This window comes from Sceloporus occidentalis, unplaced genomic scaffold (assembly GCF_023333645.1).
Source record: "Sceloporus occidentalis isolate IW3139 unplaced genomic scaffold, rSceOcc1.0.p SCAF_36, whole genome shotgun sequence".
NCBI classification, from domain to species: Eukaryota; Metazoa; Chordata; class Lepidosauria; order Squamata; family Phrynosomatidae; genus Sceloporus; species Sceloporus occidentalis.
The window spans coordinates 6,432,077-6,450,463 of record NW_028317016.1 but is presented as its reverse complement, the minus strand read 5'-3'; the positions used below and the strand labels follow the sequence as shown (position 1 = coordinate 6,450,463).

Here is an 18,387-nt window from a genome sequence, read left to right as displayed (position 1 = left end):
ATATTTAGTATAATGAAGACCTTCTAATACCATTTGGAACTATGCTTATAATATGCAGGTCTGTTGGGCAGTCATGTATCCTGGCCATGTGGCCCACTAGGCAGGTAAAGGTGCAACAGTCCCCCTGCTACAAAGAAACCGGGAGCGCATCGCCATCATTGAGCACAATCAAGCACCCAGGTGTCCAGCTGCAGACTTCCGACCACCCCAACTGGCCCATTTACACAATGGAGGTTGGGCCGGCTCCACACAGCCTCCTTAAAAGGTGCTGCGTGTCTTTAAGACGTGGCCCCCAAGATATGATATTATAGCCTGGCACTCCTTATCTTAAAGGAGCTGTGCACTTTTTAATGCATTGAGGATGCCAACCACACAGGGGGCCTGGTCAGCACCAATGGTAAATACACCACTGCTGTCGGGCCACTGAAAGGTATCACTCCCTTCAAAATAAAAGCCAACAAGCAGCAAGCCATTGTACATGTCCTTCGACATTTCCTACTTCGTTAGTGTCGTTTGGCAAGTTTTAGTATGTATGTTTGATGCCATAACATAAATCCGATAACACCAGAGAAGTGAGCGGCACTCGGATGGTTACAACCATAAACGTGGTGGCATTGGTTTCCCTTGGTAACCTCCCTAGCGTGGCCTTTGGGATATGGCGTTATCAGCGACAACGCTTCCAAGGAAATAGACAATAGAAGCAATATCCGTTATGATAAATGTCACTTTACACAGGCTGGCAGCCGGCACTAGCTGGCAACCACTTTAGTTCTCCGATCCAGACGTTCGCGGTACAGCTAACTGTGTAAATCAACCCAAAACAAACTGCAATAAAAAAATAAAATGTAATACCGGTATATAGTCACTTGTACAGACGCACACACAACATCATTTTAACCGTCCAACAGCAGAGAGACCCCTAGTAATAAGGAAAGAGACAGCCGAGTACAGCCCGGTAAGCATATGTATGGATCAACAGCAATGTTCCATCTAATTTTTCTTAGTTGGCGTGCGCAGAAAATTTCTCTTGTGCAAAAAGTTTCACAGAGCAAAAATTTTGCGCGCACAATATCCGCGCCGCATAAAGTTAAAAAAAAAATTTTTTTGGGGGGGGGAAACTGTTGTGCGCACAATTTTTGGACATGTGCGCTCTCTAAAAAAGCTACGTGCGCGCGCACAGGTGCACAGCTTAGAGGGAACACTGATCAACAGGCTAGACTGCAAGCCGAGCCGCTCTCCCTCATGTATAGATTTGTAGTCTGTCAGTTGTAGTTTTGTCAGACCCTTCGCTGTATAAATGAGAAATATTAATAATAGTGCGATGTACAGGTTAATAATCCATTCTCACCTTCATACTGCTGATTAATGAAGAAACGTCTGTTGTACAACAAAAAAGAACCCCGCGTATTTTAATGGCAGAAGCTGCTGCATTGCTATAGAGCGCTGCTAGGGGCAGTCTGCGTGTCAACTCCACGCCCCGGTCCCACCGAATGTAGCGATAAATCAGCGGTGTGGGGGTAATACACAGACACGCGTGGGTTACGGAGCGTGCACAAGTCACGGCATAGTGTATAAGCGAAGACAGTAACCCTTTCCTGCCCGCCCCCAAAGCTGGACTCCGCTTGCCCAAGTTTGTTCCCGTTGCCAGACGTGCGTATTAACCCGTGTAATCCCTGCTGGCGTGTGCACATTTCCCAGGGTCACCGGGCGTTGTGCCCACTTTCCGCCCGTGCCGTACCGTCTTGTATTGTGGTGCCGCCCGCTGGCTCCGCCAACTTTTGTTCTGTGACTCATCAGCCCATTTTATGTCTGCGAAGAGTTAACGCACTTTAGTGCCAACTCCGGTACCGCTCATTCCGTTACCCATGCTGCTAGCCCACGCTGGTAATCACTTGCCCTGTTTTACATGCCTTATTGTAGTGCCCAACGGCGTATATATCATGGTAGTGCCAATGCTGTTAACCCCTCAAAGTGCCTACTGCTTTATAACACGTTGTAGCGCCCATGCTGTTAACCCCTGGTTGTCTCCGCTGCTCTGTAACTTAGTGCTCATACGGTTAACCCTTTGCTGTGTCTCCTGCCCTTAAGTCACTGCAGTGCCAGCTGCTGTTTGTCCACCCTCTTAACCCATTGCCGGGCAGGCTGTAGCCTAGAGCAGTACAGTAGGCTGCCCCAGTTATTGAGTCGGCCTGTGCTGAGGAAGAGGCTGGGTTGCCCGTGTGCCAAGGCGATAAAGGGCAAATAGGTGACAGTGACCCAAGAGCTGCGCCCGCCTCGCCGTGGGAGCCAATCGGTCAGCTGGAGGGGGCTCTAGGAGCGGGTTCCCGGGGCTGTAGTTGCCGGCAACAGCCAACAGGTTGCAGCGTTCCCTGCTCGGTGGCGCAGCCTCCCCTTCTCCCGCTCGCACGCAGAAGAGCCCCCTCCGCCGGCCGGCCGCCCTCTCTCTCAGTGTCTCTCCTCCCTGCATGTCCGGGATAGGCGGCTCCCAAGCTTGAGGGCGCCTGTGCCGTGTGTGCTGCGTTACCCTACTGGCGGGGGCGATAGGCAGCCTGTGAGCTTCACGTCAAGGAGGGGCAACCACCTACAGGGACCTGAGAGACATGCCCGCGGACTGAGGGCCGAGTGGTGTAAGTACCTACCACGCAGGGGCAAGAAAGAATCCAGAGGGTGTGGGGAGGGAGGAGAAACTAGAAGGAGGGAGAAGAAGAGAAAACTACAAGCTGCTGGAGAGGAAGGGGAGATAGGCAGCTTTTGGGGTCAGAGGTGGAGAGAAACTCCAAAACCAACGCGAAGTGGGGTTTGGGGCAGAATGATTGGCAGGGGCGAGCAGACGGGCTACTAGCTGGCAGGCTGACGTGCCCTCTGCTACCGGGGCCCCCGGTGGTAGGAGCTGGCGTCTGAGCTCGGGAGCCTGTTTACTTCCTTCCCCGGCAGCAGCGGACCGTCCTCGCACGCCAACTTGTTTATTTATATCCTGTGCTGCTGCTGGCAATGGAAGTTGGAGCTTGGCAAGTGGACGAGCCAGTGACCAGCAGCCTGTTTGGGACTGTGCACATGTAGGTAAGGGGGACTAAAGCGGTGGCAGCAACCAGCTGCACTATACATATACAATATATATATATATTATAGAAACAGAGCGCAGAAGTAGTGAAAGCCATGCTGGGCTATCACTTACTGTTATGGACTATCAGTTTTTTTTCTTATGGTATATTCTGTAGTGTTGCCATTTCTTGTTCAGCAGCTGTGTTATTTGGTTATTCACGGGTTAAAACCCTCGCATTTGGCTATTCCTAGTGGCAATAGTCATTTTTCCTCTCCCTCTCATGCTGTATGGAGAAGATCCATTCTATTAACTGTCAAATGCTCTTAATGGGTTAAATCACTTCGTTATTACCCAGGAGCTCCAGATTAAATCTCAAAGATCTTGCAATTTTTTGTTTTTTAATCTAACTCCACTTCCACTAATGGAAATGATATTAAACGGCATGCTTTTTAATAACTCTTCTTAGAAAACTTTTTTTTTTTCTAGCTGACTGTAGATAAATGTTAAATATACAAATCATAAAAAGGGCAAATGTCTGGAAATGCAAAAAAAAATAATTTTCCAAATCTCTTAAAGTAATCCCAATAAAAAAATGCCCTTCCTGTCCCTTCAGTGTTAGGACAATTTCATTCCAGTATTAATAAAGATCAGACTCATAGTGACGTAAATGCCTTTTTTTTTTTCTCCTCCATATTGAAGGAGATGTTCATTTCCTTTCTTGTGACAGCAGGGGCTGGCGGGTGGGACTGCTTCTACTTGTTGCGCGTCATTAAGATATACTTGATATATAATGGCTTCGCTTTTAATCTGGGGCATTAACAGATCCTTTATCAGCTCCCTTCCTGTGCTTTTCACCTATTGCCCCTTAACCCTTTCGGCTGCCTCATTCACGGTTTGTCGGCTGACTTGTACGCGACCACATTGCTTGTTTATTGCAGAAGTGGGTGTGTCATGTTGATCAACAGGTCCCCACCTAGTCCATTTTTTGACAGTCTCGTGCTAATAATTCACCTTTAGCCTTAGAAGAAACGTGCATGCAATATATATATATATATATATATATTTAATTATATAGCTTGTTTTCCTCACAGCAGCAGTTAGGGGTGCTTGTAATGTTTAGATGTGGGAGGATTGTAAAGAAAGGCTCATTTTATTCATTGAAAATAATGGTTCTGATTCAGTTTACACTGGGAATTACAATCAAGGAAAAGTTCTGTGATGTGCTCCGTTAAAACATTTTAGGTGGATTACACGCTTGTGGTGCAGCAGGTGGAATAATCATATTTAAGTATAGCGAGATTGACACTGATACAACACGTTTTTTTGTGTGTGCTGTTTTAACACTATCTGCCAGGAAATCTGGATTTTTTTTGTTGGATGATATTGGGTCCAGTTCAGATTGTCAACACCTGGTATTAAGATGCAAATGAAAAGTGCACATTACCTTTTAAGCGTTAGTCTTAAAAGCATATGATACATATGATACAGTGCTAGATAACGGTACATAGTATGCTTCTGAATATATATATATATATATATATATATATATACTTTATAGAAGGTAATGTAATCAGCTTTTGTGCTCTTAATAGAATACTTAAGCAGAGTGGCCTGTGACAAAAGTAATTGAATTCTCTTTAGGCTATAGGCTACAAAGTAAAAGAAGGACAAAAGCCCATACGATGGCATTAAAAAAGCATGATTTGACAATAATTTGTAATTTGGCTAACGGCAGGTTTTATTATTCCTTTACGACCTGAAGCTGCGTTACAGGCTCGAATTCACCATGAGAGCCTATAGACAGGATTAGTAAATTGCTAATTTGCCTTACAAATCCCTCACTGGATATACCAGAAAATGTGTATTTATTTCCTGTTATTGCATCAGTATATGTTAAAAATAAATAATGCTTCACTTATTTGAATCATGAGCTTAGCCTTTGGGGGTGGGTGGCAGATGTATATAATTATTGTATCTCTGCTCTGACAGTGAAGTGGGTAATTGTGTAACTGTAAAGCCTATTGTGTCCGTTTTAACCCTGAGCGCATCTCAGACTTCCCTGTTACCTCCAATGTTTGGATCGTGAAATCACATATTCAAAGATCTCACATCCACCAGACTTTTAGGATTTTGATACATGCCAATTAAAAATGTAGAATTATGGTACTCTAATGGGAAAGAAAGTATGTTTTCCGAGAATAAGGCAACCAGGCTGTCAATCTTTTATAATATAGATGTAATATAAATGCACACGTGCATTTGAATTGACATTTAAACATGTGTTGGTAATTAAAGGGTTATGTCTGCTTTTTATGGACCTGTTAATGATAACATTTTTTGAATGTCTTTTATTTCAGGCACACGTACCCAATGGAACCCAAAGAGTTACTAAAAACCCCAAATGGATCCCAGGGAGTGAAGACTGCACTTTACAGTGACAAGCCAGGGAATTCGATAGATTTTTTCGTAAATTATAGGGGCGGAGCCAGCGTGAATGTGTCTACTTCTTGCCCCACCCCTCCTGCTTCACAGTCAGATACAAGGCAGCAACAACAGCTCCCTGGAACTGGGGATTCATCTAATGGATTGAGTAATGTGCCTCAGCCAGACCTATCCAAGGCTGTTTCTCTCTCAATGGGACTCTACATGGGGGAACCTGACACAAAAGTAATGGGCAACGATCTTGTATTTCCACAGCAGGGCCAGCTTGGTGTCCCAGCAGCAGAAACCGATTTTAGGCTCTTGGAAGAGAGCATTGCAAGCCTTCAGGCTAAGTCTTCAGCCCCAGATAAGGTCCAGGAGGATCCAGAGGATATCGGGGGTATAAAATGTGACCCGACTGCCCAACAAAGTCCTTCCATGCAGGGTCAGCCGGGCAGCATTGGGAACAGCGCCTCTAAGTTGCTTCCCAAAGACCAAAGCACCTTTGATCTTTTACAGGACCTTGACCTGCCCCCAGACTCACCTAAGGATATTAAGGGCAGTCCCTGGAGGCTGGACCCTCTCTTTGATGAGGAAGATGCAGTGGACTTGCTGTCTCCTCTGGCCACTGATGACCCTTTTCTCATGAGGTCTGGAGCAGTAAATCAGGACTGCAAACCTCTCCTTCTCCAGGACTGCACACCCAAACTGGGTGACCGGGTGGGCGATATGGTTTTGCCCAGTACAAACCTGAAAATGTCTCAAGTGAAGACTGAAAAAGAAGACTATATTGAGCTGTGTACACCGGGGGTGGTGAAACAGGAAAAGTTTGGTCCTGTTTTCTGCGGTGGTCACTTTTCTGGATCCGGTATATTTGGCAGCAAAGGGGCTGCCATTTCAGTCCATGGTGTCAGCACTTCAGGGGGTCAGATGTACCACTATGACATGAACAAATCCCCTATTTCTCAGCATCAGCAGGATCAGAAGCCTATATTCAGTCTAGGCCAGCCTCTCTCCACCATTTCCGAATCTTGGAATAGGTGCCATGGGTCTGGAGATGACAATATTACTTCCCCAGGGAATGTAAACTATGCGGGCAGATCTGTGTTTTCAAATGGGTACTCAAGGTAAGGCGCCTTTACTTTAACTTTTAATATATATCTTCTATTACGAGTACTAGAAAATAAAGTCTCATGTCTGTATGATTCCTAGCTGTTGGGATATGGCCAGTCTTATATTTTTGTTTTGATTTTTGACAGATACCGAGTACAGTTATAACCGACCCCTGTTTGATATATGCATTAATCTAGGGCCAGTCAGATGGGTTCGAGTTTTCATATGATTCCACATACAGTAGTGATCAAATATACAGAAGCAGGCGTTATTTCATGTTTTTAGATGCTGCATTTGAAGAGTTGGCTACTGAGATAATATTGCATGCACGTTTAACCCTTTTAGTGTCAGAGCAACGAGCTGGGATACCTAGAGCATTTAGAAAACCACGTAACTGCAAAGTGCTCGCAAAAATGATCCACATCTCAAATGAGAAATTCAGCTTCAAAAACTTTTGAAACGTTAAGGCAGGTTCTCAGGTCAAGGAGTACGTTTGCAAAGGGGCCATATTCTTTAGACTTCTCTACCTTGGTCTAACTGATATTTCATTTCCAAGGGCACCTATAGTTTATTACAGGACACCGATGTACCTTTTCAAAGTAATAGAATAATGTGCATTGTATTAGTATCTGGCTGAAATGCTTGTAAAATTAGCAAGTTGTGACAATAGAATCCCTGTGTAGCTTCTAAATTTGACTCTGAACCAAATAGTACATTTCCGTATGTTTGTTTAAGCACACTGGCCCTGTGTTGCAATACTGTTTGTTATTGCTAATATGCTGATTGCTTGATGCTTGATTTTGGAGACGAAAATACGCACAAGAATATGCACATCAGGGTTTTTGTTTATTATTATTATTATTATTATTATTATTATTATTATTACTACTACATTATTTGAACTCAGATTTTTTTCTATCCTTCTTGGTGTACATCGTTTGTACAGAATAAACTGTCTGCGATATGATAGCTCGCCTCATAAACTGAATTGGATGTCTGGCAATTTTACTCCTTTGGTAGTTTGGGGTGAAAGCAGACAAATGTTAATCTATTTTGCATGTCCCTGCCGATTCAAGGGTTAAAATAGGAACGCTAGATTCAGCAGGAAAAAAAAAAAAGCGCCGCGTTTCCCGTGCTTGTGAGTGGGTTAAGGTTTCCAAGTCGAGCCGTTACCTGGTAAACTTCCAGTGTAATGTTCTGACGAACAAATTGATGTTGTCGCTTGGTTTAATTTCAAAATTGGTTAATATTACACAGGGGAGGTTGCATATAAAATGTGCGCCGAGCTGTTTGTTTTAGGCGGCTGTTTCTTTTCTGAGCACTTGGCAGAATAAGTTTAGTACGTTGACACTGCACTTTCCTAAAAATCACTCTGAGATGGGTTTATGCAGCCTGCGGGGTTTAAAATATTATTGTTCTTGTCGGTCATAGATGTAACATTGGAGAACGTAGAATTTTATAACTATTCTGTAAAATGTTGCCGATACTAAGAGAAGAGTTGTCAGAAGCAAACTGGCTATGGTACCTTAAAACTTTTAGGTATTATGGGATATTCAGGCTGTGCAGGGTAATTTCTCCTGTTGTAACACATGCACCAAAGGTGTGTACACCCTGTGACCTCCCCAGACACCGGTTCCCATGATCCTCTTGGTCATAATCCATAGGATTATCGCTGTCACCTATGTCATTTATGTCAGTTTGAATCTTTCCATGGTGATGAAGACTGTATAGCTACAGAGTTATTGGTTCTGATGATTTGTGTTTATGCTAAACTTTTTGGATCAGTTGTTGGCTATAGAGGTTTTACACTGTTTCGGCATTGTTCTGGAGTGTAACTTTATGTGAATGTTGAGCTATATTTATCTGTCCAAGGAAAGGTTTGTTCTACCGTGTTCATCACTTCTCTGAAACAGCTACTTTTCTCTACTGACATAATGCTACACAAATGAGGTTGCAGGATAGTTGATAATTTCCATAATATGACTTATCAAGGCCAAAGTGAGCTTCTCCTGTGGGAAGGCCGGTGCTGGCCCCTTATAATTCATAGTTAAATCAGTGTAGAGGGTTTTCAGAAATCGTGCAGGACCAACTCGCACCTTCTTGCAGCAGAAGCTCACTAGGAGCTACCCTTGATAATTGATAATGATATCAGGAAGTTGAGATGTCCAAGTTTCTTGACCCTCTAGCGAGTAGACCCCAAAGAGTTGTATTTTGCATTTTATTGGTGTATCATCCCTAAACCCAGACGGCACCCAGTCGCCTTTGTGCTGCCTACCTGCCGTATGTAATGTGCAGGCACGTTAGTCCAAGCACCTTTTATGACCCTGTTTGTTTTCCTGGCACACAGTTTGCGTGTAGCTTTTGTTGTGACTAAATGGCAGGCGCCTATGTCAATGTAATTGCTGAAGGTCTAATGTAAACAGTGGTGGTGTGGAGATATATTTACACAGAGTGATACAGGCGGATAATGTCACCGCTTTAAAATAGACCTCTCACAAAACCATAGAGTTTGCATTTTCTGAAGAATAATCTTCTTCAATTTATTAACCCAGAGTTTGACAGGCGCTTTGTAGAATTTGAAGGACACACACACACACACACTTAGTTGGTCCCATGGTAGTGAACTACTATGTTTCTAAAGCATGTGGTCACACGAGTGTTTCTATGGCATCCATACTCCCAGAGCAAGCTTTATTGTGTTAAGTACGGAAAAACATTCCCCAACTCCCCAATCCATTGTACATTTTACTTATATGTATATAATTATTAAGATGGAAAGCGATCACCCTATTTCACCAGTACCAGGTGAAATAATAGTCCTTCCGGTGGTCTATACAAGCCGTGCTCCTGCACCAGATTAATTATCAGACTCGTGGAAATTTCCAGCGCTGGTCATTAACACTAAACTTGGCAAGGGCAACTCTGCAAAACCACGCCATAAGACTTTAACATTCCAAAACGCTCATTCGCGAGGGAAGCTGTTCATCAACATTTTGTGTAATCATATTTATATTTAAACACTTCCAAGTACAGAATCAGGTTTCATACTTTTGTTTTCGCCATTAACGTTTTGGAGTCTGGTTCTTCGCATGATAGAGTTTGAGATCCTAACTTTAACATATCTTGGACAGTTTGCATAATTTTCCCCTATTACAACACTTGTACAGTAAATGCAAATGTACAAATATTTCTGTAACTTTGTCAGAATTACGTGTGCATATTATACTCGGGTCTATGGAGGGTTTCTTTGGCCATCTTCTTTATCTCATTTTGTGGCGATAGTATGAATGGTTTTCTTATCCCATTATCCGAATAGTCATTTCCCTACTTTTAACACATTTATTACCAGGCATGTGAACCTCTCCTGTTGCCGTACATGTGCTTTGGGTAGTTTTGCATCGCAAGGCAAATAATAATCTCATCTCATCAAACATATGTGGGATTGCATAACCCCCCCACCTTCCTTAATACATAGTTGTGTTTTAAGAAGCAAAACATTTCGTAAATCATACATGTGCCCATGGGCACTTTCTAAAATTAAAAATGTGTACCTTTCCTTATGAGTACCGTTGATTGGGTAATAATAACATCTATTATTCAGCTACCGATTCGGTTAATTCCAAGAGCGTGCACTACGAGCGCTTTGAGTCCTACTAGGAGAAAGGCACCATTATAAATATCAGTTGTTATTTTAAAGGGGGTCTTTAGTGTGTCCCGTACATTCCATTGGATGGGGGTTAAAGGGGTAAGCTAATCAAATACCTAATAAATGGTGCATTTATCTGACACCATTCAATGTGTGTTTACTATGCAAAAACAAAACCAAAAATAACCCCAAAGATAAAAAAAATGGTGGTGTTTGTGCACGTTAGTCTCATCACTTATGTTCTTATTTCTAAACAAGTGGGATGTTTCACCTCCAGATCCAGATTCATGCATTGTGAGGACTTGTTGTAATACAACATGAATGTTCACCAGTTCTTTTGTCATAAGATCTGAGTTCATAGTTCATCATTTTGCTTCTAAACTTTGATGTTATTGTTTATGGGGTTCTAATCATTAATAATGTGCATGTATTGACTGTACAGTTGCTTTTACCAACCTTAAGTAGTCATTGTACAAAATTCTATGTTCTGTCATTGTTTGAAAGTCACCACCTTGAAAGTCTTGGATATTGGCCAAATTAGGTTATAATCCTAAACTGGTAATTGATGGAGAAAACATTTTCAGTATGAAAATCAAAACGGTTACAACTTCCAGTAATCCTAATATAACAGACCTATATCATGTGGTGCTGGTGCGGTGGTGACCTCCGTCTGAATTGTCCTCCCTGGGCTTACAATAAATGTTAATAGATGAATAAAAGAATCGTTTTGCCGTTTATGCCTCCTGTTGTGGTGTTCTCTGCTGGTTACTTTTGTACATCAAAATAAAAGGGAACTTTTTTTTTTGTAGAGCAAACCTCAGTAAAGAATTGGCTGAATTGCATTGCGTCTTTGTAAAGAATGAAAAATGATTTAACGTTAGTTTTTGAACATCCATGGATATGTTGTTTGATATCTACCTGAATACTTTGTCCAGATGTAGCCAGATTAATTTTAAAAATAAAATTTTGCACAAACAAAGAAATCACAATAGTTGGCTGCAATATTTTTGCGATGCAGCCGCGTGTTTCCGTCTCTTTATTGAAGTGCCAAGATTAATCCACTCCTGGCTGGATGGCGTGATTATCTGTAATCATATTCTATTAGGAAGGAAAATGGAATAGTTGTACTTGAGATGAGTTTAAAATAACTTTGTTTTCATGCATGTGAATGGGTAAGCGTTAGGTTTTTGTTGTTTGTGGTTTTGTTTTGTTTTGTTTGTCTAGACCCAAGGTTACCCGGAAGAGGATTTTTTTTTCTTTAGACGTGCTTTAAGGGAAGTGTACACCTTGTTCCAAATTTTGTTGAAGAAATCATGGATTTTAGACCTAAAATATTTCAGTAATTGGGGTCACAGTTAACTTGCATTGTTTATGCTACAGTCAACAAAGGGTCATTTTGATGGGGTGGGTGTCATAAAGCGGTGCCTCGAAGTTATAGGGTCATGATGTCTACATGTGCGATTTTTTTTAATCATTTGGACCCGCTAAATTAAACTCTAGAGCTTGCATGCAGCTTTAATGTAACAGCTTATTTCATAGGCAGAAAGTAAAACTAAAATGTTTAAACCTATGTGATTTTTTTTTTTATAATTTATTTTATTTTGTATTTTTTTCTCATTATACCGCATGTTATTCCCAGGTAACAATATGCAGTTTTTTTAATCCTTTTGAGGAAGCCTTTTTTCTTGCGTTACTTCAGGTCAAAATTAGTAGATGTCGTCAGGTTGACATTGCAAAGCAGGCCACCTAGGTGTTAAATCCTCATTGTAAAACCATACATATAGCATTAAGTGTGTGCTACAAACAATGATCCGGTAGTAAATGTTTCTTTTTAGAACTAATTGGGGGGTTGGCCAGTTTCCTTAAAGGCAGAGGGTTAGTGGCTGGTTGGATTTGCCCAGTCAACTTGTGTCCAGGTAAATCTGATAAATCATGCAAGAGGTGACAAATGGCTTGTTGAACTACCTTATTGTTGACCTTCGGCATGTCAAATACTAGAGAAACCACCCTATTCCCTCCTCTTTCTTAAAGTGGATCTGTTACTTTTCTCAAATCCTTCATGACACGGTTATGTACACTAAACATATGTAGCAGCTGTATACCTGTCCCATTCATTGTACGTTACTGTATCACTCTCGACCATTTCTACTGAAAAGGTGTTGCACTTACCCATCACACGGTCTGTGAAATAAAAACAATCTTATGTGACCTGTAAATGAAAGGAAACCCGTTGTGCTTCATGAGGGAATAACCCGAAATGTAATATTAAAAACATTGGTATTCAAATCTACACATTTAAGATAAACATATCTATATTATGAATATGGTAAAAATATGTAGCTCATCTATAATTACATTGATCCGTGGTCTGGATAAGCACAGCCCAAGACTAGTCAGAAATTACTGGACTGTTAATGTTTATTATAACAGCTTATCTACCGGTTGAGTGATATGGAACTCATTAAATATTAAGTTGTAGTTAAAGTGAAACTACAACTCATAGTTATGGTTGGAAAATCCCCAGAATCTCCTCCGTCATTGTTATTTATCGACTTGTATCATGCCATCATATTCTTCACCACATAACAATTTGGACTTACAGGAACAATAGGTTAGGGGGACATATATATATATATATATATATATATATATATATATATATAATATATATGGTGGTGGATGTGTGGTCTGAAAACAGTATTGTTCCCTGTGGAAAGGTGTGACCATTGATGTTTCATGGAAGTTCTACTTAACAAAGCCGGGTGAATGCTTCTAAGAAGACCTCCTGATAGAAGGGTTGATTGCCAAATGTCAACTGCCTGATTTCCTAGAATGTGAGGCATTCTTATATAAGTTGATGCATGTATAAATAGCTAACAATAAAGAAAACATTAATTATGAATTGCAGTGGAACCAGTTAACCAGGTTTAATACACGTGTATCCAAAAGATATTGTCAGGATGCTAAGTAAATTGAGGTGTCCACCTCCTTCACAATTAAAAAACACTGCGCCAGTCGTTTAGACCAGCAAATACTACTTAAACGTTCCTATCTAAGGCATAAATGTTGGGGATTCTGTCACACTGTATGTCCATATATTGCTTAAAGTAACCAGAGTTTGAGTCCTGTCTCATTTTTCATGGCTGTATTGCTTACCAAGGAGGTGGATCAGTAGGACTGCGCTGCATTTCATACCCAAATGAGACTGTCCAGCAATTGAAAGCCCTCTCTGGACATGATTCATGAGGAACCTGTGTGGCAGGAGGGCTGCTTAACCCTAAGGTTTGGTCAAAGAATACAAACTAGGGGAGCGCACAACCTTAAACGGCATAAAAGGCATACACTTTCTGTCTGAATGGCCAACGTGTACATACAGCAAACCAAGTTAATGATGTGTGTGTGTATGTATGTATGTATGTATGTATATATATATATATATATATATATATATATATATATATATTTATTTATTTATAATTTGAAACAAATACCAAGTAAACAAATTCTATTCACATGTGTGTATGTGTATATATCTATATCTATATCTATATATATATATATATATATATATATATATATATATATATGTGTGTGTGTATATTTTATATATAGTGTGTTTTATTTTTAGAGTAAAGTGATCCATGTGCTGAAGTTTAGTCTTATCTGCCAAGCCTTCATGGGAATGCATATTTATCTGGAGGAAAGGTTGTCAAAGTGCCATGCAGGACGTAACATTCACAGGCGCTTTCAATAGAGAGATAATCTATTCCTTTAAATCTGGCTGGTTTTAAATGTCACAAAATGTTGGCTAGTGCCGGTGGTGCCATTATTCACAAGTGGTCGGTGTTTAGAAGATGATATACCTACTGCCACATCCTCCTTCTCTTAAAGGTCAATTTTCTGGATAATCATACCGATTGCCAACTTTGCTTCCAGCCTAAACGCGGGTGAGGATTTGATGAGTGAAGTTGGGGGTAACAGTGAATGAACACCATGAGGCTATAAGTCAGTGCAAGGCATCACTAAACCAGGGAACCATGGCCCTTACTGCTGGAATATCCCTTTTCGGTTTCCTAAGAATATCAGATTGGCTCTAAAATGCATCTGGAGTCAGCACAAATTTGCCAACTACAGAGAGTGGTATGTGTTGGGCAGCCATAGAACTGCCATAAAACATCTAACCTTCAAGGCATTCATTATTTTAATGGACCCAGCAGTATACAGTTCCATAAGCGTCCACAGTAAAAGTCTGGGTGTCTGTCTGTCTATCTAATCTATCTATGTCGGTATCAATAAGGGCTGAAAGGCAGAAACATTGACAATTTTTGCATATATGAATAAACATAAATATGTATCTATGCATCCATCTATGCCTTCTACGACATCTAGTAAAGGTTTCAACTAATAGATCACCTTTTCAAGTTATATGTGGCTCACATTAAAGGTTCTGTTCCACCTACTCTGAATTTACCACTACTCTACCTAAATGCACTATTTAGGAACTACATATGCAGTACTGTTGAATACACAGACCCTACATATGCCAGGAAACCCAGTTATTGTTTTATCCAAGTGGAACTCTACCTTTTAATAGTATAAGGAACTGTATTTACTGTAATGTTTCTATTAGTTTCATGAGCTGAAAAGCAGCACGTACAGTAGACAGCCCGTCATAAAATATAAGTTTGGTTGAAACAGGTCAGACAAGTTTTGCAAACCCAGCTTATCTTTCTATCTAGCTTCAGTTGTGGGTGGAAAAAAATTCAAGTAATAAAAAAAACCAAAAACCCCCATGCAAACTGAGATCTATTTTGTGTTGAGTATGTTTAAAGAAGTAGTCGTTCACATTTCGAGAAGCAATTGAAACCGAAGGCATGTATACATTTTTAAAGGGGCAGTGCCGTTGAAAAAGTGAAATTTTGTCTGTTTTTAATTTGGTTTTATAATGTATAATCATTTTCATGTAGTCAGTTTACTTGAAAGGGTGCAATTTGCAAGTATTAACAACCCCCCCCTCAAAAGCCAGCACAGCGTTTCCACCTCACTTTATGTCTCTTAGTAGCTAAATAATGGTTTTCGGAGCTTCAGACCCACTGAGCTCGCTGTCCGAATCAGGGAACTGATAACAAGAGGTGACTATTGATGGGGACAAAAGAAAAAAGAAGAAACCAGAGATTTTTAGGTGTTAGAAGCGCTAGAGAACCAGCAAGTTTCCCACCCCATAGGGAAATCTGACCTTATTTTCCTGGTAATATCTCTACTAGATTTTTTTTATTTATGCAAAGAAAAATGGTGGAAAGAAGTGGAACAATAACATCTTCCATATAGGATCAACAGTACCCTCCATTATGGGGCTTCGCCTTGCAGCACTTTTCAATTATACTCTGTTCTTTAAATTTGGACGTGTGCTCGGCTCTTCAGGTGGTGTTTTGCAAGTGCAAACATGTTCTTAGGCTTTTGTACCAACTGGAAAGTGGGAAAAAATGGCCTTGCCTTGCTCTAAGGTGGTCTGGTCCCCAACACCCTGTGTAAGCGGGGTATATGCCTGTATGTTCATCCCAAACGTATTGGGATGAAACCAGCAGGCGGTGCTTCATCATATTCTATAAAAAGAATTACAACTCGTGTGCTACTTGGGTTCGTAGTAAAATAATCCAGCTTCCCCTAAAACTCCTGTTCCCTAATATATCACTGGGGAATGATTTATTACTATAGACACACGGACATGAGTCACAATTTATACAGCTCATAGATGCATCTCTCCAGAGATCCAGTATTCGGCAAGCACTTTCTAAGGCATGCTTTATTTATCTTCAGATGTCCCCTTTCTCCAAATGGTGGAGGAAATCACCCGGGGCACCCGAATCAAGAGTGTGCCAGGTAGTGGCATATTATTTCTAGGGAAACATGTCTGACTTGCTGGCAGCTCTTGGGCTGTTTTACCAGGGCCAGGGGCAGACTGCCCTATTGCGACCCCATTTACGCCTCTCTTCCTCCCCTGATTAACCTCCTCTAAAAGCATAGAAATTTTGTAAAACGGCAGGGCAAAGAAGAAAGTAAACATAAAATATCTAATGCAATGTAAATATTATACTGTACAATAACCGTCTAATGCAATCTAAGATTGGGTGGGCCAAAGAGTCTTCTTGCCTGGGATGTCATTTGGCCTAGGGCTAGCCCTGCCTAGGATGTATAGGATCTTGCTTTAGAGGTGATATTTGGCCCCTAAAATAGATACATCTCTTGAACAGAGGAACATCCTTGGACAATCGTAGCTGCAGGATTTAGAGGGGATAATACACCTCCTACCATGATCATTTAATTCCCATTCATGTTTTGTTTTTGTTTTGAGCTATTAAGATTGTAAAAGTTCCCCTCTTAGATGGGAAGACAGATGGTAGCATGTGGCAGAGCAACACAGCAGAGAACATTGTCTACTCAATCTTGAGGTCCTCTCCAAACCTATTTTCATGGGTCCCACTGGTATCTGTAAAGTTAGGGTGCTGACACTTCTTTGGTCCCTGCTGTCCAGTAAACCATAAGCTTTTGGCTTTTTTTTTTTTTTTTTAACCTGCCAAAATTCTTTCTCATGTGTTTGGTGTAATAATTTTCAGTTCCTTTTTTATACATAAAAATATATATTTATACATATGTATGCTTGTAAAATCTTTTTTTCTTTCTTTGTATCCAGTTTGCTTTTAACATGGTATACTCACAATACATTAATGGATTCACACCCATCGTCTATTGTTAGCATTTACAGAATTAGCGTTTTTTTTTCCTCTATATGATGTCCTCAGATGCCTTCAAGCTTGGATTCCAGTCACATTTATAAAATGTTCCTCTTATTGAGTGACGCTCTGTCACTTTTTTTTCATTTTCTTTCCATATTTTATTGCACTTTCACCCCTTCCAGTGCTATTGGCACAGACCATTGGAGCATCAAATGAAATGCTGCGCTGAGTTCATTAAGCAACCCCTTTTGCTTTCAAAGGCCAAGATTACGTGTCCAGACACAGAGGACCTGACAGCTTTCACTGGATGAGTTTCTAAACTCGAAAACCGTCGGCTCTGCTGGCCTTATGTCTTTTTAGGCCTTGGGTACCAGTATACAAAGTCCACAGCCAGCGCTTATATACTCCTGCCGTTGCAACACCTATGTTTGAGATTCAGTATTGCGATTTGTAAGGGAGTGTATATGTGTTTCTTGTTGCTTTAATTCTAGAGAATTAGTCATACTTTCTAACTAGCATGAGCTTGTTGAGCTAAACTTCCCGAGGGGGAAAAAAGTGCTGAGAAAAAGAATTGGGACCTTGATGAAGCACAAATGATGTAAAGGAAAAACCAACCCAAATTCCACGTGTAGAACCAATAAAAATTATTAATACTCCCCAATCAAAAGCAGCTTCCAATAACCTCAAGGTGTTTTAACAACACAATACGACAACCATGGAGCGCATATAGATGGGGAGAAAAAAAACAACAATAATAGTGCAATATGTACACACAATAGAAAACTAGTAAATAGGGTATCAGATCCACTCACAAACAAGTTGGACAAAGCAGGCTCGTCAAGAATTCAGTAGAATATCAGCAGAATTTAATGGCTTCTAAAATCTATAAAAACAAGGAGACCAAAAATGGTGCAGTATCATCACAGAACATGAGTCAGGAGGTCTGGATACACTTACAGTTGGAAGAGGCACAACTATATGAAGATAGTGTGCAAAAACGCAATGTAAAAAAAGACAGTCGCAGGTCAGCTGCTATGGTGATCTGTAAAGCTCTCTCAACGCGTTTCGCCAATAGTTCGTTGGCTTCTTCAGGAGAAAAGAGTCGAATGCAGTGATATGTGTATTCAGTGAAAGTAATTGATTCTGTTCGTGTTCGTTCCTCGGTTAAATACACGTAGACTTCCGGGTTTCGGCTGCCTCACGTCATCGCGTATGTCGTACAGCTGCTTATAAAACAACTCTTCCTCTTCAGCTTTCTGTACAGGACTAGGTATTGCCAAACCATGGCAAATAAGAATTTGTAAATGAGATAAAAAAAAAAGGGGGAGGAAAATGACTTTCTTGTACTAAACATTAGTTAATCTGCTGACCCTGTGTCCAGTAAGCCTGAACCTCATTTTGAGGACCCTCATGTAATGTCTATACTGGTT

General features: G+C 40.8%; 1 protein-coding gene across 1 annotated transcript in view; it reads left to right on the top strand.

Annotated features, from left to right (window-relative positions):
* The first annotated feature begins 5,413 nt into the window (after positions 1 to 5,413).
* Positions 5,414 to 18,387, top strand: part of LOC149297891 (glucocorticoid receptor-like) — a 114,525-nt gene continuing 101,551 nt past the window's right edge. Inside the window, exon 1 of the mRNA XM_089488131.1 lies at positions 5,414 to 6,591. Coding sequence (XP_089344257.1) covers positions 5,414 to 6,591 — 1,178 coding nt within the window. The remainder of the gene's footprint in view (positions 6,592 to 18,387) is intronic.